Source organism: Microtus pennsylvanicus, chromosome 7 (genome assembly GCF_037038515.1).
Source record: "Microtus pennsylvanicus isolate mMicPen1 chromosome 7, mMicPen1.hap1, whole genome shotgun sequence".
Lineage (NCBI taxonomy): Eukaryota > Metazoa > Chordata > Mammalia > Rodentia > Cricetidae > Microtus > Microtus pennsylvanicus.
This window is the reverse complement of record NC_134585.1, coordinates 30,338,574-30,362,666: the sequence shown is the minus strand read 5'-3', so window position 1 is coordinate 30,362,666 and position 24,093 is coordinate 30,338,574. Positions and strand designations below refer to the sequence as shown.

At 42.2% G+C, this 24,093-nt stretch overlaps 1 protein-coding gene across 49 annotated transcripts in view; it reads left to right on the top strand.

Moving 5' to 3' along the window:
- The window catches only part of Map4k4 (mitogen-activated protein kinase kinase kinase kinase 4), a 137,555-nt gene extending 114,368 nt beyond the window's left edge, over positions 1 to 23,187 (top strand). For 9 of the 49 annotated variants that reach the window (XM_075980337.1, XM_075980322.1, XM_075980327.1 and 6 more), the window contains 15 exons: positions 750 to 856; positions 2,057 to 2,208; positions 2,815 to 2,921; positions 4,906 to 5,081; positions 5,527 to 5,647; positions 6,598 to 6,789; positions 9,206 to 9,323; positions 9,633 to 9,803; positions 12,667 to 12,810; positions 16,118 to 16,252; positions 17,809 to 17,909; positions 19,649 to 19,822; positions 20,291 to 20,450; positions 21,206 to 21,345; positions 21,566 to 23,187. In XM_075980337.1, coding sequence (XP_075836452.1) covers positions 750 to 856; positions 2,057 to 2,208; positions 2,815 to 2,921; positions 4,906 to 5,081; positions 5,527 to 5,647; positions 6,598 to 6,789; positions 9,206 to 9,323; positions 9,633 to 9,803; positions 12,667 to 12,810; positions 16,118 to 16,252; positions 17,809 to 17,909; positions 19,649 to 19,822; positions 20,291 to 20,450; positions 21,206 to 21,345; positions 21,566 to 21,649 — 2,082 coding nt within the window. In that variant the 3' untranslated portion in view covers positions 21,650 to 23,187. The remainder of the gene's footprint in view (positions 1 to 749; positions 857 to 2,056; positions 2,209 to 2,814; positions 2,922 to 4,905; positions 5,082 to 5,526; positions 5,648 to 6,597; positions 6,790 to 9,205; positions 9,324 to 9,632; positions 9,804 to 12,666; positions 12,811 to 16,117; positions 16,253 to 17,808; positions 17,910 to 19,648; positions 19,823 to 20,290; positions 20,451 to 21,205; positions 21,346 to 21,565) is intronic. The other 40 variants (XM_075980338.1, XM_075980323.1, XM_075980312.1 and 37 more) reach the window with 13 other exon arrangements.
- Positions 23,188 to 24,093: the final 906 nt, after the last annotated feature.

Sequence of the window (24,093 nt, the reverse complement as noted above, 5' to 3'; positions counted from 1 at the left end):
TGTCTCATGTTAAGAGTAGTGGTTGCTCTCCCAGAGGTCCTGAGTTCAACTTCCAACAACTCCATGGTGGCTCACAACCATCTTTAATGAGATCTGGTGCCCTCTTCTGATATGCGGGCATACATGTAGACAGAAAACTGTATACACAATAAATAAATCTTAAAAAATTTTTAAAGAAAAATTGTAAACAGCATGCTTCTAAAGTAAATAGAATTGTAAGTTTAAGCAGAAGCTTTTCATTATTATGCATAACATCAAAAATTTCAGAAAAAGTCTTATGAGGAAAAAATTAACAAAATGATTTTTTTATTGTAAAGTTATTTTGTAATTAGTAACAAAATGAAATTAAAAGGCATATTTTAGTGTATTTTTTCCTTCACATGGAATTTGCTTCCTCTTAATAATTTCTTGCTTTTGCCAGTCTTTGCTTCTTGCTAATCTATTTGTAAACCATTGTTTGATTCCTTTGAGCTTATCTCTTGATTCTTACATTATCTCAGCGAAGTGCTGTTGTGCGTTCCTGCCACCAGCTTCAGTCCACACATCACATCATGTTGCAGAGTGTAGAGATTGCCCAGGCCGGTTTGTTCAGTGCAGGACAAGGGCAGGACTGGGAGAGGGAGGAGCCTAGTGATAGGGTGCCAGCATAAGGAGGACTGTGTTGGAATGTGTTTTGAAGAGCTTTGAAGATGAGCTTTGTTGCTCAGCTCATGTCTTTAGTTTTAACTGCTATGTTTTCCTATCTAAAGGTTCCTGTGAGAACAACATCTCGTTCCCCTGTCTTATCCCGCCGGGATTCCCCACTGCAGGGCAGTGGACAGCAAAATAGCCAAGCAGGACAGAGAAACTCCACCAGGTAAAAGAAGATTGACAGGAGCCGATGTCCTGTGTGCTTGTTCTCAGAGTCATCTGTTGTCTATTTTCATAAGTGTGCTCTTCCCAGAACTGAAGTTCTAGACAAAAGACATGAGCAGCTTTGTGTACACACACCCCTACCTCATTAGTATGAACAACAAATTGATCTGTAGTAAAAAGATTTGGTATGTATTGTAGTTGAAATGAAAACAGCTTTTCTCTGTAAAGCAGAGAATGGAGGCTTGGGAACAGGTTCTGAGAAACTTGAAGTTTGAGGAAGTTTTTAGCCTAAAAGACTAAACTGTGAAGGTGTAGACTGATGTAAAAGTCACAGCAAAGTCAGTGTTGTAGCAGCCTGCAGCAGGCTAGTGAGCTTGTCAAATGGCATCACACTGGGGTTGGGGCAGCTCTGCGTGATGCTGTAGTGTTGGCCACACAAGGCTAAGTGGGAATTTAACTGACTTTAAATGAAATAAAATTAACACTTCACCTCCTTGGTGGGGCATTAGCCGTGTTTCAGGTGCTGGTGTCACGTGTACTGCTAGTACAGTGATCAGATGTGGCGTGTGTTACATGTTCAGCTTACTGGAAATTTCTGTTTGTCAGCATTGCCCTAGAGATTATCCTTGCTAAGTCTTTGGCAGTTTGGTCATCACTGAGCCTTTCGTATTGGCAACCGTGGTATAGTTACAGGTGGCTAGATGGATGGTAACTCAGAATCTGCAGGCAGCCCTTTAATGCCAGTGACCAGAACACGAATTCTCCCCAGCAGATGTGTGCTGTGGGTCTGACCATAGCCAGAAAGCCTTCCCAGTTTTGCTTCCCCCACACATCTCAGACAAAAGAATGAATTGTGGACATTCAGGGTGTGAGAACTGTAATGGGTGAACGAGGGCAACCTAGATATAATGGGTAATTATCTCAGTGATGTTTATTTCCCATCAAGAATTGGCTCTGATTAGGACAGAAATGCTGCTTGTAGCTCTAGACTGTGTGCATCCATAACATGGATGTCGTTTGCTTCAGGAGGAGGTGTCTTTTGGTGTGTGGCAAGTCCACAAGGTCTGCACCACCGTGTGTATGCAGTGCACTGTGTTAAATGCTGTTCATAGGCTTCTCTCTCCTCCACACATTCCACATCATGTACACATTTATGCCATAACATAGTGGAATGACACCGTTCTCTCTTCTTTTCCAACAGCAGTATTGAGCCCCGGCTCCTATGGGAGAGAGTGGAGAAGCTGGTCCCCAGGCCAGGCAGTGGCAGCTCCTCGGGGTCCAGCAACTCAGGATCCCAGCCTGGCTCCCATCCTGGGTCTCAGAGCGGCTCTGGTGAACGCTTCAGAGTGAGATGTAGGCTATCTCTCCTACACACTTTCTTTGGGAACACCCGTGGCTGTAATTAGTGATTGAAAGACCTCCTTGTGTAAAAGAGACCTGGACTTGCATACAGCTGCGTTTCACAAATGATGCTTTGACATAGATTGCTGAGGATATAAGTAATCATAAATAATAAGTAATCATAAGTAGTCATAATAATTTTACTCAGAGAGCTATATTGTCAAAACTTCACACATATCTAGCACCATAAACACTTTAGAGTTGAGTGCAATCAGATAATGTGCCTAAAGTGAATTAAAATGCCTAAGCTGGGGTTTGACATTTCTTCCTGTTTGGATTCTGAGACTTGTGCTATCGTTAGTATGTATTATTGACAACAGTAGTTACTGTTTTCTTCATAGTCCTTGGGAGCACCCATGAAACTGATGCAGGGCTTTCAGTAAGATATCAGAAAGAGTGCAGAGTGTCCCTAGATCCCATTTTTTGCCTGAAGTTCAGACTCTGTGGAGAGAAGTCAACAGGGAGAAATGGGAAGCTGGGTGGATGGGGGTGGGGCAGGAAGAGTGTATGATTTGCATATATCTGTGTTTCTACTTTTTTGTCTCTTGAACTGAACAGCATCATCCAAGTCTGAAGGCTCTCCATCTCAGCGCCTTGAAAATGTAGCCAAAAAACCTGAGGAAAAGAAAGAAGTATTTCGACCTCTCAAGCCTGCTGTAAGGACTGTGTAAAATCAATCGGTTCTGTCCCAAGCTTGAGTGAAATCTCTGTAGTAAAAATATGACTGAAGGGCTAGGGTGTGGGGCTGTACTTCAGAGGTTCTAGTTCAGTCTCTAGCAAAAAGAAGGAAGCAAACTGATTGAGAAGCCTGTGGTGGTTTGATTTGTGTGTGGTCCTTTCCCTGTGTGCGGAGGTCGAAGGAATGTCCTATGCCAGGATGCATTTGTGGGTTCTCTCTTAGGTATCTCACACCTGAAATCCCTAGTGGGGCAGATTTTTTTTTACTTTAGCCTTATATTTTCTGTCCAGTCCTCTTTACAGAAAAGTACAGAACAAAATGTAGTTTTATTTGAAAGGCATTTTTAAAGGGAACACATACTTTATAGTAATACTAAGTAAAAGCTAAGATTCCCCCTGCACACGTGCGCAGACACACACACACACACACACACACACAAATCACAGGTGGGCATTAAACCTTATGCTAAATGAGTTTGGCATTTACAGTACTGACTTTCAAAATGAACTGTTGTAAGTCAGCTTTTCAAAGCCTCCTGTTGCTTGAGTGCTGCTGCCTTTGGTCTCTGGAATGATGGCTGTGACTGCCCCTCACACTCCCCTTCTCTCCTTGAATAATAACTAGTTATGTGACTGTGGGTGGTTGTAGATTTAAACCTACTGAAGTTTGAATTTCCTGCTTGGACTGATTTCTTGACTTCTTCCCCCTCCTTTTTTTTTTCTGCTGTCTGCTCCCCTTTTCTCTGCATCCCCCATCAACGATGGCCTCCCCCGCCACCTCCATGAATTGCCGTGTCCTGAAGGGTGAAGTGGTAAGCCCTAACTCTGGCTCGTCTACCTTCAGCAGCGCTCTCTCTACCTTTTAACTTGGCTTAAATTTGAACTCTGCTCTCGACTTGCCTTATTGTTTTCTAGACGTCACAAACTGTATTTCATTGGTAATCAGATATCTTAGCACTAGGACATGCTCTGGGTATTCACTGTGGTCAGACTTCAGTCCCTTGAGCGTCTGTTTGAGAACTGCTGCAGTGGCACAGATAATTAGCAGGATATGAGGGCTCAGACTTGCTCCCCGTTGTTTCAGAGGCTCAAGGGTGAATTAAAAAACATACTCTTAACTGCATAAAAGAAGAAAGCTAAACCAGAACTGCTCTTTAAATAGAAAGGAAAAATAGCTATATAGTTGTTTGTTTTTTTTTTTAAATGTCATTGCTTTTAAGTAAAATTCTCAGTGAATTTGGAATTGGCATGTAAATGGGAGGGGTAAGTAATCATCACTCTGGAAAATTAGATTTGGCAGATTGATAAGAATCTTAAAATATCTCAGCACAGTAAAGAGAAATGAAGCCAGGGTTTAGTAAGTTTTCCTTTGATGTTCACACTCCTTGGCCATATTGCAGGGAGCGTGGCTGAGTCTAGAAGGGGGGCCTGGAAAACATCTCTCCTGTTACATGGCGTGTAGCAGAGAGACTTTCCCCTGTGACTCGGCAAGATGGTAGTTACTCGTAGGGAAGTGGGGGGTGGCTGTGCTAGAAGCACCCCATTCTCTTGTGGCCTCAGAATTCTGTACAAATGAGGGAAGAAAACTCAGATATGTTAACTCAGATCTGTGTGATTCGAGGCTGGTGTTCTGAGTTATCCCTTTAAAAGAAATACTATCGTGTAGTCAGGACACATCATAGCAAAGCCTCGGCCCTGTTTCTATACGTAACAGACATAAAATATTACTTCCTATTTGAAAACAGAATGCTGTCAGCTTATCCTAAGCAGATCCTTGAATTGTGATTGCCAACAGCATCTGCCTATTTCTATCAAAAACTGTACAGACTCCTTCATTTGAAACACACATCTCCAGAGAGCCCTCTCTGACACCAACCCTGGCTGCTTACTGGCAGTTAGCCTGGAAAGCTTATTACCTGTCTCTCCTCCTGGCCCCTTTGCCTAACTCCCGTTTTCCATCCTGTGTGTTAGGACTTGACTGCATTGGCCAAAGAGCTTCGAGCAGTGGAAGATGTTCGACCACCTCACAAAGTGACAGACTACTCCTCCTCCAGTGAGGAGTCTGGGACCACAGATGAGGAGGAGGAGGACGTGGAGCAGGAGGGGCCTGATGACTCCACCTCAGGACCGGAGGACACCAGAGCAGCGTCAGTGCTTGCTGTATTAGCAGATGAGAGTCTTCCCTCTACGCTTTCCTTCTGATGCAGCCTTTTGCCCTAGCACTGTTGCAGAAGTTTGATGTGGTTTTCATGAACTCAGTAGAATATAAACTTACACACACACACACACACACACACACACACACACACACACACACACACACACACGTCAGTGCCTCCTCACAATATCTCAGAATGTGTTTTTTTAAATTTAAGGGTGCAGTACAAGGGAAGTTTGGGTGTAGTTAAAAAGTATACTTTCTGAGGTTTTGCTTAAGAACAAAGTAAACAGCAGAGAACTCTCTGTCAAAAGGATAGAGCCAAATCCTGCTACCTAGAGGAAGCTCATGCCTGCAGCCTCCTCTCACCTTAGGCTTTGAGATGGTAAGGAGGTTTAGCTTGATATCCTTGACATGGGATTTTGTCACCACAGGTCATCTCTGAATCTGAGCAATGGGGAAACAGAATCTGTGAAAACTATGATTGTTCACGATGATGTGGAAAGTGAGCCAGCCATGACCCCATCCAAGGAGGGCACCCTGATCGTCCGCCAGGTACCTGTGTCTCTTCTTTCTGTTGTCAGAGGCTGAGCTTCTCCTGTAGTCATTAACCCACTTGCTCATTCACTCACTCATGCTATTCTACATCATCATCTGTTTTCATGTTAACACAACTCTGAGGGTAGGGTATCCTGGGCTAGGGAGGCAGGTGTGCTGCATGCCACCAAGGTAGCCAGTAGTCTTCCACCCCACATTGCTGCTCCCCTGCATGCCTGTGGCAGCCTTCATCCAAGCACCATGCTGAGTTTCACAATCTGTGTTAGAGTGGTAGAAAAGCCACAGAGAGTCTGAGATCTGGAGCCTGTAAGAGGGCCACCAAGAGGCTCTGCTGGGGCATCTGGCCCTGAGTGTCTGCAGTATTGCAGGAGTGGGGCACAAGGATAAGCAGGTCTCCTGTGGTCCAAAGTGATTATCTCGGTTTGTGATGCAAGATGTGGTCTCTTTGGACCGTGATGTTTTATAACTGTTCATTCTTAACTTAGATTTCATTCAAGTGATAGGGTCCTTATTGACGTAGGACAGGGCACTCTCGGCTTTGGGATTTTGCCCTGAGTGTTTTATGCCACAGCAGTGTATTTGGATGGAAAGTAGGAAGAACATGAGAAAACCAGGATTCAAAGAAACCGCAGGGTATTTTCTAGGGGTAATTTGGAGAGATTTACAGTGAGAACAAGGGGGTGGTCTTCCATGCTATTGCTGCAGATGAACCAGGTGAAACACTTGCTACTTGCATTCGGTTGCATTGGGTACTTTGAATTCAATTGGCTCAAATTGGGCATTTGGCAAGGAAGTTTGAGCGATTCCGGCTAATTTCATTGGATTTTCCTTGGTAATTTTAACAGTTTGAAAAGTCACACAGCACCTTGAACAAAGCAGTTATCAGTAGGGTTGTCAGCAATGTCAGCAGTGCTTGAGCGAGACCAGTGTGCCTGTTTTTTCTACAGAGTACAGTTGACCAAAAGCGTGCCAGCCATCATGAGAGCAATGGCTTTGCCGGTCGCATTCACCTCTTGCCAGATCTCTTACAGCAAAGCCATTCCTCCTCCACTTCCTCCACCTCTTCCTCCCCATCCTCCAGCCAGCCGACACCCACCATGTCCCCACAGACACCCCAGGACAAGCTCACTGCTAATGAGGTATGTCTCACACCACAGCTGGCTGCTTTCCTGGGGTTAGACCAGCACTGCCGAGGAGCTAGTTTGCAAAGAAGCCCTTCCCAGAAACCCTCTCCCTCTTCCTCCCCCTGCTTTTCTGTCATCTGCCCTCCTCCCCAATCCCAAGTAACATGTTCAGATCTGCATACAAATCCCTAACCCTAGATGGATCGATTCCCCAAAACTTGCCAGTTCACTGTTTACTTTTTCTAGATAAGTATAGTTGCATGGCTTGCTTTATTCTGTTCATTTTTTTTTAAATAAAATGATTGCTGTGTTCTCAGATCCATTACGTATTTGGCATGAAATCCTTGTAGTCATCTGTGGAATTTGCCTCTTCATCCTTTTTATCCAGTTTATAAAATACAGGAAAATGTGACTACATAAACTTGGCCTTACTTGCACAAACTTCTTGTCTTGTGTGAGAATCTCCTTCAAATAGGCATTGATTGTGTTTTGGTTACTGGTTTCGTCTGTTTATTTTGGGGAGGGGTTGGTTGTTGGTTGATGACTTTGGTTTTAACCAGTCCTTTTATCTTTTTCCTTGACATCCACATATACTCAGGGTTTAAGAAGAGTCAAGGACTTTTGGGGTAAAATGTAGACAATTATGATGCTAAGCAAGAACAAAGGTCTGAGCTTTCTTTTAATTTAAATTCTGTTTAGGTAGTCCTGTGTGTTTGTGGCATAGCTGTGCTGCTCAGTCTGGGTCCTAGGTGGGTGAGCCTTTGTTCTTTAAGTAGGTCATGCACAAGTGCAGTGATAGCCCACCTGAGCACCTGCTTAATTAAACAAGATTTCATTTCAGTGTGCAGACTTACTGTGTCCATTTGTTTAATAGCTGAGAGAGGTCTAAACATTTAGTTTCAGCCAATCTTGTCAAGTAGACACCTGATTGACTGCTAGGCAGCAGCAATACTTTGGTTCCCTCACTAGAAAGTATGAGAAAAGTCTCCTGAGGACAATGTCAGGCAGCTGCTTTCTCAGCAAATCGGCTTGGCCACTGATTGACAGGGCAGGGAGAGAAGTCTGTGAGATGGCAACCTGGGCAGGTGGGGAATCTTAGGATGGTATGGGCTGTAGGACATGGTGACTCTCAGGTGCCCCACAGAGGAAGCAAGTAGAGGAAAGGCGCTTGCTGAGCTGTATTCTGTCCCTGAGATCTGTGCTTGCACTCCTTGTTTATATCTCACACACGCTCCATCTTACTGTAACCCTTAACTCACTAAACTGGCAAGTTTTTCTCTTTGGTTTTAATCATCATTGCATTTCCACTTAACAACTTGTTTCACTTTCTTTGTGAGCTTTTTGTTTGTTTAATTTTTTGATTTTAAGTTACATTATTAACACCAGTGCTCCTAAAAGATCAGAAGGTCATGCCTATTGTCATTTGTACGTTTACTAATGAGCCCCTGTTGTGTGGTATGGGCTTAATGGTCATTCACCTTTTAGCAACATTGGCATTCTGGAAGAGGCTCAATTAAAATAAACAATGAACAAAAGAAGTATGTGCCCATAGTCTGTCCCAGTAGATAGTAGGTCACACTAATCACCTACCATAGTGGATAGGAGGTTATAACAATATTTTCTATCACTGTAAAGAGTAGAGCATACCAGTAATCTACCACAGTACCTAGGAGATCATACCAGCAGTCACCACAGTATATAGGAGATCACACCAGTAGTCTATCACAGTAGATAGGAGATTACACCAGTAGTCTATCACAGTAGATAGGAGATTACACCAGTATTCTGTCATAGTAGATAGGAGATCACACCAGTATTCTGTCACAGTAGATAGGAGATCACACCAGTAATCTATCACAGTAGATAGGAGATCACACCAGTAGTCTATCACAATAGGTAGGAGATCACACCAGTAATCTGTAGATAGATCACACCAGTAGTCTATCACAGTACATAAGAGATCACACCAGTAGTCTGTTCCAGTAGATAGAAGATCACACCACATAGATCACACCAGTAGTCTATCACAGTACATAAGAGATCACACCAGTAGTCTGTTCCAGTAGATAGAAGATCACACCACATAGGAGATCACACCAATAGTCTGCCACAGTAGATAGTAGATAGTAGGTTACATTGGGGGGGGGGGTATGAGAAGTAAATCCAGAAGGTACTGAAGTGATGTTAAGACACTTTAGATGCTGTTTAAGAATTTCCATTACTTTTTTTAAAGCTGATTATGAAGTGGTGCTTTTATTGGTAGTTTACAGCATCACTGCCCTAGGTGTGCATCTCGGGGAAGAGATACAGCAGTTGAAATGCCTGCTGGGGTTTTTGGGGAATGATGCAGGAAGAGGTGGCTTGGATTGGGAAATTAATGTTCACTTTTTAAATGTCTCTTATATTAATGAAATTGAAATTTACATTGCAGACTCAATCCGCTAGTAGCACACTCCAGAAACACAAATCTTCCTCCTCCTTTACACCTTTTATAGACCCCAGGTTACTACAGATTTCTCCATCTAGTGGAACGACAGTTACTTCCGTGGGTAAGTACAGCAGCAACAAGGAAAGCAGCTGACAGACAGGACCTGGTCCCTCGAGTAGCTTCCCAAGTGGCTTAGGCATGGCATGGTTGCTCATGGCACAGACCTCTGCTAAGGAGTCCATCCCACTCTCATTGCCTGCTTAGCAGTGAGCCTCACAGTCAGTTTCCTTTTCCATGTATGTTTTACAGAATGCCTTTTCTTTGAGAAAGTGTCAGGTACAGCATATGGCTGTTTATCTGGGGCATGCTGAGGGGGGCTGGGCAGTTGTGAGTGTACAGGAGATAAGGTTTCACATGTACTGTGTTTCAGTGGGATTTTCCTGTGACGGAATGAGACCAGAAGCCATAAGGCAAGATCCTACTCGGAAAGGCTCAGTGGTCAATGTGAACCCCACCAACACTAGACCACAGAGTGACACCCCTGAGATTCGTAAATACAAGAAGAGGTTTAACTCGGAGATACTGTGTGCTGCCTTATGGGGTAGGTGTCTCACTGCTGTAAATTGTGTGGTTTTATTGTGACAAACAGATTGTCTGTCATTCAGAGAATCGCTGTTTTAATAGTGCAGAGATTTTTTTTTTCTTTTTGAAGGACTTATGATTTCTGTGGTTGCTGCCTTAAGTCTAGCTGAGTATGTGTTAGGGGGACAGAGTGCGTGTGTGGCTGCCGTCATTCCAGCAGTAGATGTTGTCTCCTTTTCTCCCGTGGAGGTGCACGGTGAGGATGAGCAGGAGGTGGTCCTTAGCACAGGGAGATGAAGTGTCTGTCAGTGCTTGTGTTCACCTTTTGCCTGTGACTTTGACCAGTTTCCAAATGACACTCTTAGAAACAGTCTGCAGAGGGACTGTCTGCCTGTCTTGTCTTACATGTGTGGACTCAGGGCAGTAGCAGGGAGCCTGCTGTACACTCGGGTCTGCCTTCGCAAACCCAAACTTGCCTTTCTGTCCTGTCCTGACCCTGACATCTAGGCCCACGGTTTGTGTTCTGCTTTAAGAGTACACAACTTCTACTTACAAATGACATCGCGTCTTCTGGAGGGGTCCACAGCACATACGTCCTACAGTCCTAGTCCCTGAAATCACAGCCACCACATCATGCAGTAGTAAATCAGCCGTCCCCTCCCAGCCCAGCCTTGCATGCCCCTTTCTGTTGTTGTTGGGAGAAAAAAAGTGAGACCAACGCAAGGGCTCAGCTTTTACCTTTAGATCCTGCAAACGCTCCCTGCCCCTGTCCTCGCCCACGCCGCCTGCCCTCTTTCGCCTGGCTCTGAAGCTCCTGCCCAGCCATCTCCCAAACTCTTTTGAAGAGCTATGCATACTCATAGCAAACACACCTGCTCTCTTGGGGTCAGGAACTCTGCCATGTTGTGACTGTTTTAAAGCTCATGGCACACAATGAGGACTTTATTAGCTGTCTAGATCAATGGTTCTCAACCTGTGGGTCAGGACTCTCTCATAGGGATCACCTAAGACCATCAGAAAACAGATATTTACATAATGATTCATAACAGTAGCAAAATTAGTTATGAAGTAGCAACGACAATAATCTTCCTGTTGGGGTCACCGCAGCTTGAGCAGCTGTGTTAAAGGGTGGCAGCACTAGGAAGGCTGAGAACCACGGCTAGGTAAACTAAAACTAGGTGAGGGGTTGTGGGCTCCATGCAGCAGGAGCCTGGCACACAGGTGTGACTAGCAAGCTGCTGCTGCTCAGCAGACGTCAGTAGCCGTTGTTTCTGGAAGCAGGCTGTCAGTTATTCATACTGAAAGATTTTAATGTAGTTTATACGTTACACCATAGTTGGTGTAGAGATTGTGTTAAACATGTCGGTTATGTTGAAACTGATAATAAATGCTTAGCGAATGATGTCATTTTATCCAGAGAAGTTAGGCCTGGGAACAGTCTTAGTGTTACATCATGTTCCTCTAATGTCCCAGCAAGTTCCAGGCCCACCTCATTTTTGTACTTTTGTCTATGTGTTGGTCATCTAAAAGGACTTTGACCTTAGTTCCTTTCTTGTGATCAAATGCCTGAGAAGAAGCAAGGTAAAGGCAAGGGTTATTTGATTCCTAGTGTTAGTCTATTTACATAGGTGGTGTTCCTATGGATAGTCCGTTAGCGGATGAATCAGAGCATTGACTTAGATAGAGCATGTGTCCTTACAGCTTCATAAACTTCCAGCAAAACTCTTAGTAACAAATTCTTTAGTAGTCATGCAAATCTGATAATGACTTAATTCTGGGGGAAAATGCCCAAATTGTAGAGACTCTCTTAAAATGTTCTTAAGCTGTTTTATAGACTGCTCCCCTTTAACAAACTGTCTTGACCTCTCCCACTGCCCATTTCATGTGTGTAAGATGATTGACCTAGCAGGGACTTTGTAAGAGCACAAAGACTTGGTTATTTGTCTTGCTGAGTTTATACCCAGCTTAGAGGATTGACATGAATGGATGTGTTTAGTTCGCTGGAAGATGCTTCCAAAGGTAAAGGTTTTAGAGCAAAGAAGTACAAACATTTGGATAAATATGTGAATGTAGAGGGAGAATCCATATTAACTGAAGCTTTTAGTGGAAGAAGGCTACTGGCTGGAGAAGTGTGGGGTCCTGATTGTCAGACCAGAGATTTTGACACTGCATCTTGGGAGGTGTAAATTTTAAAGATACAGCATGACTCCTGAGTTTTAAGAAAATGAACACTTGAAAGAAAGTGGAAGTTATCTGGACAGTCTGAATCAAGGCCTGTGTCCATCATCTCTAAAATGGTCAGCAAGCGTGGTAGACCCTCGAGAGGACAGAAGGAAGGGGCAAGAAGATTTTTACCTGACTTGGAGACCAGGCTAGGTAGCTTTGTCAGGTGGGAAGCCTGGGTTCAGTAGGAGTCTTTAGTGTGCGGAAGAATAATTCGGAAGTAAAGCGTGGCAGTAGGAGCCACTGTTTCTGTTACCTGACATATGTGGGCAGCAACTTCAGTGTCCATGGAAGAAGCAGAGATACTTCCTGACTAGGAGTAAGCACAAGTTTGCCAGTTGTGAGGCCATGGTATCAGAGGAAGGTTTTTTCAATGTGGCCAGATCTGTAAAAGCTAAGAACCAGTAAGCTCATGGTACACTCAGGACAGAAGGACGGTGGGCACAGATAAGGTGATGGGGTTTCTTCAGTACTTAAGTAAATGTCACTGTCATTCCTTGTGTGGCAAGAATCATTTGCCTTAACCTCACTGTTCTGAGCATTTCTTTCTGAATTAAGGAAGCTATCGTCCTTTCAAGTAGAGAATGGTTTCCTTTCCTTACGGTACAGCTCCATACAAGCACAGCCTAAAATGTAGCCACTCTGTGTTCTTGAAACAGGGGTGAATTTGCTAGTTGGCACAGAGAGCGGTCTGATGCTCTTGGACAGAAGTGGCCAAGGGAAAGTGTATCCTCTGATCAACAGAAGACGGTTCCAGCAGATGGATGTTCTTGAGGGCCTGAATGTCTTGGTGACAATATCTGGTAAGTGTTTTGTAAAGCAGAATCTATAGCATCGGTCATTATGTCTAGCCTTAAATACTGAACTCTGCTCCTTCTTGAACTACTGGTTAAATAATCACAGAGTATTGTGAGTTTGCCTGATGTGGGAAGGTGTGCAGAGTCACTACATGCACCCAGTTGTCCTTATTACTAACCTATTTTTTATTTGTAGTCCATTATTTTTTATTGTTATTAATAGTATGCTACTATTAATTAAAATGTAATTTATATTGCTATGCAGTGCGTTAACTTGGTTTTTTATTTTTTAATTTTATTGATTTTTTATTGAGCTTTACATTTTTCTCTGCTCCTCTCCCTGCCTCTCCCCTCCCTTCCAACCCTCCCCCAAGGTGTCCATGCTCCTAATTTACTAAGGAGATCTTGTCTTTTTCTACTTCCCATGTAGATTATCCATGTATGTCTCTCTTAGTGTCCTCATTGTTGTCTAGTCTCTGGGATTGTAATTTGTAGACCGGTTTTCTTTATGTTTAAAAACCACCTATAAGTGAGTACATGTGATAATTATCTATCTGTGTCTGGGTTACCTCACTCAAAATAATGTTTTCTAGCTCCATCCATTTTCCTGCAGCATTCAAGATGTTATTTTTTTCTGCTGTGTAGTACTCCATTGTGTAAATGTACCACATTTTCCTTATCCATTCTTGAGTCAAGGGGCATTTAGGTTGTTTCCAGGTTCTGGCTATGACAAACAAAGTTGCTATGAACATAGTTGAACACATGTCCTTGTGGCACGATTGAGCATCCTTTGGATATATACTCAAAAGTGGTATTACTGGATCTTGAGGAAGGTTGTTTCCTAATTTTCTGAGAAATCACCACACTGACATCCAAAGAGGCTGTACCAGCTTGCATTCCCACCAGCAATGCAGAAGTGTATTAACTTGGTTTTGACAACTATATTACGACATATATATTCCATTATTCTGTCATCTAGTACTATTTGTACTTTGTTCTGAGTTCCTGGTGACAGCTGATCAACTTTTTGATTACTTTACTATTCTTGCATGCTGTATCATTGGATTCATATAGCGCTAACCTTGCATGACTGTTTGGATCATGTAATACGTGGACTGACTTCTTTCCTTTGAAAATACACTTTCAAGTTAAGATTGCTTCATGTTTTTTGTGGTTTGGTGTCTGTCTCTTTTATATTGCTAAATGTTCCTCATACAGATGTGTCGCTGTGTATCCAGTCACTTACTGAATGACATCTTGGTGCTTCTGGGTAGGAAGTTATAGGGAAAGCTGCTAGATAAGTATTTGTGTGCAGCTTTTTACTTCATTTCATGTACTTGATAAAAAGCCAAGTAACACAACTAATAGTAGCATAGGCCAAAAGCTTCGTTAGTCTGGAGATTTGCTGAACAGTCTTGCAAAGTGGCTCCATGTTCACAATTGACAGTTAGGGAAGGGGGCTTCTGTACCTCATCTCTAATGCCCAAGATTGTTAGTGTTTTGGATTTTCCATCTTGATAGGTTAGTAGAGTGGTCTCTTGTTCAAATGGGGAATCCCCTGGTGATGTGTGTATTTTCATGCTTTTCTGCCTTCTCTGTCTCTTCCTTGGGGACCTGTGTACTTAGTGTCTGCGTAGATCTTTAGCCCATATTGCAACCGGGTTACTTTTCCCCCTACTCTTGGATTATAAGGAGTCTCTGTATATTTTAGATAGCAGCCTTTCATTGCATGTCTCTGGGAATACCTTTTCCCTGCCTGTGGCTTCTCTGTTAATTCTCTTTACCAGTATCTTGAAGAGCAGACTCCTTAGTGAAATCAAATACTTGGTTTTCTTTTTCCTTTTGTGTATTGCTCTTTTGGTGTTTTACCTAAAAAGTCACTGCCAAATCCAAGCTCCGATTTGTATATGCTTTCTTCTAGAAGCTGCAAGCTTGGATTTTCACATTTACCTCTGTGACTCGCTTGTACTTTATGTTTGTGGAACACTGAAGGCTTGCGAACAGATTCCCTTCCATTCACAGCATTCCGTTTATTTTAGAAGGGGCTTCTTCCTTTTGCCGTTAGTTCACTGCATTGTGTGCATCTGTTTCTGGGCCCTGCTTTTTCACTGTTTTCTTACTTCTTTTGCTAATAACCACATGGTCTTGGTTACTATAATGGGTATATGGTCTTGAAATCAAGAATTGTCCAGAAACTTTGTTTTTGTTTCAGTATTTTGTTCACCATGTCACTGCATTGCTCCTGAATATAAATTTTAGAGTATGTTTATGGTATGGACAGATAACTCCACTGGGTTCGACTAGAATTCTGTTGAGTCTGTAATTCAAGTTGGGAAGAACTGATGGTGCATTTTTCTATGAACACAAAGTATTTCTGTTTAATTCTTTGACAAGAATTTTATAATTATCCTCAAATAGATCTTTAAAAGAGCTATTTTGTGAGATTTGTGCCTTTTTCTTTTTGGAGGTAGAGTTTCTCTAGCTTTGAAACCTGTCCTGGAACTAGCTCTTGTAGCGTAGGCTGGCCTCGAACTCACAGAGATCTGCCTGCCTCTGCCTCCCAAGTGCTGGGATTAAAGGCATGTGCCACCAGTGCCTGGCCTATTTCATTTCTTTAGTGTTACTATGAATATTATGTTAAATTTCAGCTCTGTTATTTTGCAGTTGATGTATAGGAAAGTAATTGGCTTATGTGTGATAGGCTTGTTATCCAAAATCATCACTGTAATTGTTTCAAGAAGTTTTCATCCTTTCCCAGATGGACTGTCTCCCAGCACCCTCACATGTTCTGCTATCTGAAAGTTCATTTTAACTCTGTAATTCTGTTTTTTTTTTAAATGGAGACCTCATTTTATAGACTTAATCCTTGGCTAATGGTGTTAGACTCAGGAGACAAGGGGTGGAGCAGAAAGCCATGCTGCTCTGGTCTTTCTGGTTCCTAGCTCTCATCCTGAGCTGCACAATAGCCTGCTACCCACCATTCTATCATTAACATAGAGTAAAATACAAAAAACCAGAAGTGTTTCTACTGTATGGTTTATGATCTGTCGTGTAAGTGAAGATTCACTATTCTTTCGAATCCTGTCCTAGCCATGCCTGCTTATACCATTGGTAATTTTTAAAGGGGCTTTAGAACTCCTTGAAGTAGCCCAAATAGGAATTTCAGATAAAACTGATACTAAATAATTCCCTAGGGGAAATGTATTTACTGTTTCTTTTGAATATTTTTGTTATTAGTGATAAGATTTATTTTTGACCATGCATATAAAATACTTATATTTATCAAAATATAAATTTTTATGTTATTTTTTAGGAAAAAAGGACAAGTTACGTGTCTACTATTTATCCTGGTTAAGAAATAAAATCCTTCATAATGACCCAGAAGTTGAGAAGAAGCAAGGGTGGACGACTGTGGGCGATTTGGAAGGATGCGTACACTATAAAGTGGGTAAGTTCCCAGGGAGTTGTAGCGTTTGATCTCTTCAGCTTAGTTAGGGTTCATCTGGACATCTTAGTGTATTGTTCGTCTATAAGTACAGCACAGCGTGTTCCTTCCGCTCACTCTGTCCTCAGTCTTCCCTACACCTTTTCCCCTGAGAGTCTCCCACCCTCTTTAACAGCCCTCATTCTCCCCTGTAAGGTGTGATTCTAGATGACCTCTCTGAGAAAATGCTACCATACTGAGCCCTCGGACTTTGATCCCTTTACCTTTCGGCTCTTATTTAGAGTGTGCTGGGTGCCCCTTAGCAGTCACTAGTAGAACATTGGAGAATTTGACTGATTTTTGTGCCTTGTTATTTTTACTTAACTACATTATGCAGAGGTAGCTACCGTAGTCCTTATGTATAAACAACTGTGGCATGCTAGTTGTTGTTTCTTGGCAACCATTGTTTGATTGGCATTTTCCTCCCTTGGAACATTCAGTGAATCTCACAAAGTTAGCTAACCATATGAGAAAAATGAAAGTGTGTGTTAGAAATAAATGGGAAATAATGAACCATAACAAAGTCAGTTTTAAGGACTGATAATGTGGTTTTATAGAATTTGGCTGGTTAAGGTTAGAGAATCCATTGAGTACTGATCTGTGCTTGCATATTTTACTAAGGTACAGACTATACACAATTGTTCTGCCCACCTCCCCCAGAATATTGTAATCTGCGACGTTGTCTTCTTTATCTATAATGCCAGCTCATCGGTTAATAATTATTACAGGAGTCATCTTTCTATTTGGAATGATTCTGAGTTTCTAACAAGATCAGGTGGCTAAAATACAGTTAATTAGTGTTAGCAATCTTTAGTTCAGCTCCCATGTGGCCCTAGGACCTCTTCAATGTCAGTAGCTATGGTATTCTCTACAGGGATTAGTAGTACACATAGAACGATTTCCATCATTCCAGAAAAGTCTATTAACAGTGTTCATTGGACAGCCTCTTATAATTCTTTGTATGACTCTTTAACATTTGACAGTATGTGATGTTTACCAGAGCTGTATCAGATAGAGGTGTGATGATAGAAAGTTCCTGTGGAGTGGGTGGCATGTGGAAACAGACATCACCTGTGCTTAGGGAACACTAGGGAGCAGTTGTAGCTCTGAAAGAACACAAGGGCTTTATCATTCAAGCAGCATGTACTACTTTGCTCCTTCCCTATTCTTGTCTGTATGAGCCCCTTGGTTGACCTGTCACACTATTATTACTTGGAAGTAATAATGAGTCCTCCAGTCTTTAGGATTGGCTGCCTAGGCTGGCCATTGGTAATAAAATACTTAGAATCTAAGACATTATGATCATCTGCTAAACTATTTATTGTTTTTGTAGAATTGATCTAGGGAAGTGAATTACACACGGAAGAATTAGAAAAGCAAAGTGTGTGGCTTCAGCTCTCTCTTGATTTTGGATGAGCAATAAGAGGCATATTTATAAAGTTTACAAATGGCTACAGAAAGAATTTGTGACTCTGTGTTAATACTGATAGTATTTCTCTTGACTTTTATGTTTATTTCAGTAAAATATGAAAGAATCAAATTTCTGGTAATTGCTTTGAAGAGTTCTGTGGAAGTCTATGCGTGGGCACCGAAGCCGTATCACAAGTTTATGGCCTTTAAGGTAAAACCACCAGTTTTAAATTGGCTTAAGAAGCCTGAACAGTTAATATAAAGCTATATATTAATGTAAAATAACTGTCGAATAAAAAGCTATATATAACATAACATAATAATAATAAGCACATGTAACTATTTTCTGAGTTCTCAGATAATCATTTTTCCCAAATGGTACTTGCACCCTCTCTTAAAACTTAGATTTTCAACTGGACACGTTGGCTCACGCCTTTAATCCCAGCTGTCAGGAGTCAGAGGCAGGCGATCTCTCAAGTCCAAGGATAGTCAGGGTTACACAGAAACCCTGTCTTAAAATCCATCATCATGATGATGATGACGGTGATGGTGATGTAGATCTCCATGAAAAGACATAGATGTGATGACGATCCAGATATGGTTAAAAGAGCTCAGCAGAAATCAGTAGTAAAGGGTGTGTTTAGTGCAGTACAGTTGAAAAACTGAGTAATAAACTGGGTGTGATGTGCACACCAAAGAGGCGGGAACATTGTTGTGGAGTCAAGGCCAGCCAGGTATACATAGCAAAGCCCTATCACAAAACAAACAGATAATTGAATTATAGAGATTCTGGAGGGTATAAACAATAGATATTACACATTAAATAAATGGAAGAAGGAAGTTAATGACTATACTATAGTCCTGTTTTTCTTTCAATTAAAAAACTGTCAGTTTAACAGTATCTTGATATTTACAGTAAGGTGGTTTTACCATTCTACAAGTAGAGTTCGGGTGAAGTAATAATGTTTGTGCTAAACTTGATACTGTTTAGGGTGTGAGTTTATACGCACTCATGATTGGTCTTATATTTACTTGCAGTGTATGTGATAAAAGGTAGTATATGGAACACTTCCAGTAAGCCTTGTACTCCATAATCATCCACACCACCAAATACAGAGAACTGACAGTCATTGTCCTGTGTATATTTTTAGTAATTTATTTTAGGGAGTGCCCTAAATCCAATGCATAAAATTCTTGATTATAATTGATACGGTTCTAGCATTAGATAGAAATAATAATTATTTCTATTTTGAGATATAGAGCCTTAAGAGTAGTGCAGGGACATTTTACTAGAAGTTAAGAAATAAGATATTTCATCTAAAATAATTGCATTTAAAATAATTTTGATACAGTTTATTGAAAGAGTAAGTTTCAGTTACTTGGGAAGTTTGAATTAAGGGGATGCTTACTGCTTGATTTCCCCAGTGAATCAGAGTCAGTGGGGTTAGCATTTTTGGTAAATCTAGTATTACTGAGTAAAGATAGATTCAATTTAAATTGGAAATTTGCCTACATTGTCTTCTGGAATCTAGTTTTAGTATTCCTACATGACAGGCACTGTGCATGTTGCTTTGCCTTACGTCACTACTCCAGTTTACTGTCCTGGTCCTGTGAGCTGTGGTGATGTGAAGAACTGGGGCTCTCCCAGTTGAGTCACACAAAGTCTATAGCTCCTAACAACAGCCAGATGCTCAGTGCTGTGACTCCTACAGCTTCCCATTCCACTGCTGTGTTTGAATATTCAAATACTGTGTTGTGCCAACTCCTCATTGTTGACTTTGCACGTATTCTAATCAAGACACAGGACAGAGCATTTTCCTGCTAGGTGGGAGGGAAGAAGTATCTTCCAGAGGCTAATTAACAATGCCATGTGATAAACCAGATGCCCACAGCCAGTTTCTTATCTGATGTAAGTTTGTCTTCCTGCTTCTGTCTTGGTTATCTCTGTAGTCATTTGGAGAACTGGTACATAAACCATTACTGGTGGATCTCACTGTTGAGGAAGGCCAGAGGTTAAAAGTGATCTATGGATCTTGTGCTGGATTCCATGCTGTTGATGTGGATTCAGGCTCAGTCTATGACATTTATCTACCAACACACGTAAGAAAGAACCCACACTCTATGGTTGGTTGACTGGCTTCACTTTGTTTTCACTTTCCCTTTACTCTGCTTAGTGAACTAACACAAGCAGGGTTTCCTCATTTCCCTGGCATGTAGGGTGAGTATTTAAATGAAACAGCATTTTCCTGGCTCTGTTAGGGCCTGAAGACCATTTAGCACTTGCTTTAACTAACATGGGATGGAGTTGGGCAGTTGCTGTCAGGCCAAAACAGCCTGGGTTGGGAATGTTTCTCAAATGTGTCTACTATCCAGTTATGTTTCCAGGACTCAAAAATTGTGAGTCAGTAGAGTCCATGACCTGTAAATGGTAGACTTGGGGTTGTATATTGCATGGGTTTCCCAAGAGTCCTGCCTATTTGTGGTAGGTATGGCCAGGGGTATAGCACTATTGCATTCTCTAGACAGTCTTACTGAGCATTTTCATGGGGCTGGAGATAGCTACAAACATGCTTCCTTGTTTCTGTTCTCTAGATTCAGTGTAGCATCAAACCCCATGCAATCATTATTCTCCCCAACACGGATGGAATGGAGCTTCTGGTGTGCTATGAAGATGAGGGGGTTTATGTAAACACGTATGGAAGGATCACCAAGGATGTGGTTCTGCAGTGGGGAGAGATGCCAACATCTGTAGGTAATGATGCATCATGAAGAGGCATTTGTGAGAGGAGCCCACTAAGAGCACATCTCTTTATTGTACTAACTTGCATGTTGCTCATACCTTCTGGTTGGTCAGTGGTCATCAGCAGATGGGAGAAGGTTAAATAAGACAAAACCCACGTAATTCTTGAGTGCCTTTAACAGCTGTGCTAGTGCTCTAGTTTGGCCCTTACTTTATATAGAATAAAGGAGGTGTATTTTTTTTTTGACCAATTTATATGGAGTGAAGCAAATCATAGAAACATTTTGAGCTGCAGAGCCCCAGTTAGAAACAGCCTCTTGCCCAGTCTTCTGCTTTGTATCCAGGAGCAGAGGCTGGTGTTTGACCATTTCATGGCTTTGTGTTTACATCCCTGAACTGTCTGCTCGTCATTTCTTCCTCACCGTCTCTCATGCTGTGTTGATGAAACATGTATGATAATCCACACACCATGGCTATTTCCAGAAGTTGATTAAAAGCCTAAGGAAAATCAGTTCTTTCAATTATTAATTCATATGACTACTTCCCATGACAGACAGTGTATAGAGGCACACTCCCCCTTTTTGATCAATACCTGGGCCTTGTGCACAGGAGGTAGGCTTTCAGTGATTGAACAGATGCCCAGCCCCAAGGCAGAACGCCTGAAATACCAAAGTCCTCACATGCCAGGCACTCAGGTAGACGTGCGTGTGCGTCACAAGCGCCTTGTCACAAGTCTGCTATGCTAACACTTTTTCCCTCTCTAAAAGCATATATCCGATCGAACCAGACCATGGGCTGGGGAGAGAAGGCGATCGAGATACGGTCTGTGGAAACCGGCCACTTGGATGGTGTATTTATGCACAAAAGGGCTCAAAGACTAAAATTCTTATGTGAACGCAATGACAAGGTAATGTTTCCTTATGGCTCCTATGTTGTTGTGGCTGTTTTTTTAAGTGGCTTATTCTTTATGGACATTGATGGTGAATCTTCTTGCAGTTCTGGCATATTTTAAAATAAATTAAGGAAAATTTTTAGACATTTCCTTTTAGACATATTTTGGGGGGTGGGGTTAGGCACTAGAAGGTAGCAGATGGCCTGCTGACTGCCCTCTCTGGTTGTGTTTGCAGGTGTTCTTCGCCTCCGTTCGGTCTGGTGGCAGCAGTCAGGTTTATTTCATGACCTTAGGCAGGACTTCTCTTCTGAGCTGGTAGAGGCGGTGTGAGCTGGGATCACTGACCCCCGGAGTCGTCAAGACCCTGAGAACTTGGAATTCCTTGCAACTGGAGCTCAGAGCTGCACCGGTGCAGCCAGGACAGCTGTATATGCAGGCCTCTTGCGTGTTGGGTCCTCTCCCCTCCTTCCTACACTTTCTGCCAGTTTATTCCCGTTCTCTCCTTTTCCTTAGTCGAAAATAAATCAAGGCTGCATTGCAGCTGGTGCTGTTTAGACTCTACCATCGGTGCTAGGAGTGTTTGGGGATGAGCATCAGACCAGAAAGAGCGCCTTTCCACAGCTCCAGGATTCCTTGTCTCTGAGTGACTCTGGCCTGTGGGTGTCTGAAGGTTGTGATGAGCACACCATCAGATGTTGGCAGTGGGCACAAGGAGGTGTAAGTGGTGTAAGAAGCAGCTTGCTGAAGCAGAGAACAGATTTAATATAGTAACCTTAACAATGTATTTAATTGACATTTCTTTTTTTGTAATGTGACAATATGTGGACAAAGAAGAAGGTGCAGGTTTAAGAAGTTAATATTTATAAAATGTGAAAGACACAGCTACTAGGATAACTTTTTGTGGGTGGGGCTAGGGTGGGTGGAGTGGGTTAAGGGATCCCATTTTGTTTCTTTGAAAATTTTTGGAGAGGGTTGTCCTGGCCAAGAACTGAGTCATTTTTCTGTGTACCAAGTTTTGCCTAAATTGTGCAGATGGTTCTAAAAAAAAGAAAAAGAAAGAAAAAAGAAAATGTGTGTGTCTTGTTCGATGGCCAGAACTTTGTTGTGTGACAGTATTAGCACTGCTTCTGCTAAAGGTTTGATTTCTGTTGAAGCCTGGAAGAGCAACAGCAGCTCCACCATGGTCTGCACTTGGAATAGGAAAAAAGTCAACTTTCCTGTGGGTTTTTTTTTTGTTGTTACTGTTTTGTTTTTTGCCTACCTCATTGTTTTTAATGCATTGAGAGGTGATTTAGTTTATGGATTTGGCAGAAAACATTAATGTTTAATTTAACTTTAATACCAAAACTATCTGATTGAAGTTTGACTGACTTTGTCACAAGTCTAATCAGGTACCAGAAAAGCTGTCTGTGAAGGCGGAGACCAGCCTCATGGCTGGTGCGGTCTGCTTTCAAAAAGCAGAGCCTCTGTTTTCACCAGGTTCACCATTCATGGTCGGTGGGTGGGCCACCTTCACCTATCCTTAACACACGAGATTGCATTGTTCTCAGTTGGGGTTTGGTAGCAGGCAGGTTGTCACATTTGAGTAGTCATGCAAACTGTTCATTGTTTCAGGAACCTTTTCTTGGGGGTAAGGGGGTGTCCCTTTTCTAAAAATGCAACGCACTAAAACTATTTTAAGAATGTAGTTGATTCTACCTATTCATAAAGATGGCATCTCCCTGTGTTTTAGGTGTAATATTGAAGCCCTGGCTTTTCTTGTTTTCTCACTTGCTCTCTCGTTCTGTTTTTTTTTTAACTAATTTTTCTTTATGAATATGTCTGTGACATTTGTAATAAATGTCTTGTAATAATTTGCTTCATGGCTTCATGGTGATCACTACATTCCTCTGAGGATGCTAGTGTCTCAGAGAAGGGACAGTCATGCTGAGTCATGCCCTGCCTTCCTGCTGTAGCTCTTACGACAACTGCTGTGGGCTTCATTCCCCAGACAGAAACTGCTTGTTTCAAAGGCTTGATCTTGCTCGATGGTGCATTCGCTTTTAGAGCATGAGCCATCTGATCCCCTGTCCCGTGAAATAGTTATCTGTACCTAGTGCCAAGCCTGTCCCATCTGTCCCATTCAGATACCTGTCCTTCTCTTAGCTCTGGTGTAGTAGTTTTGTGAACAAAAGTCTAGTAAAGAATACATAAAACTGCAGTTAAGTGGTTGGTTGTAAATACCAGCAAAGACAGGTCAGAATAAGTGAGCAACCCTTACTCTTAGAGGGTAAAGGAGGGAAAAGTAGTTTTCCATTGATGCAAGGACTTCAGAGCAGCCCAAGAACTATTACTGTTCTTCTCTAATTGTGGTCAACCTAGAGTAGTTTAAAGAATTAATCCCACACAAGACTGAGACGATCCCAGAAGCAAAGAACTCAAAATCTAATGCTGACAGCCTCCTGCCCACACTCAGGTCTTTGAAATGAGAGGTACCACCAAGGCAGATGGGTGAATCAGGAGGACACAGAGTTGTTCAGGTGATGTCGGCCTTTCCCCTGGGTTTAGAGCGCTGTGGAAGGTGAGCAGATGGCTTTGAAGAAGCATCAAGCTACAAATACCAAGGAGCCGGAAGTGACAAAGGAGGCTGCTGTCCACTTGACTTCTGTGTCACCGGGCACCACTGTCATGGCCCCTCATCCACAGGCTGCAAGCTCTGTCTTCAGTGAGAGGTTGCAAATAGTACAAGCATGTGTTGTTGGGATTGTTCATACCTAGAACCTT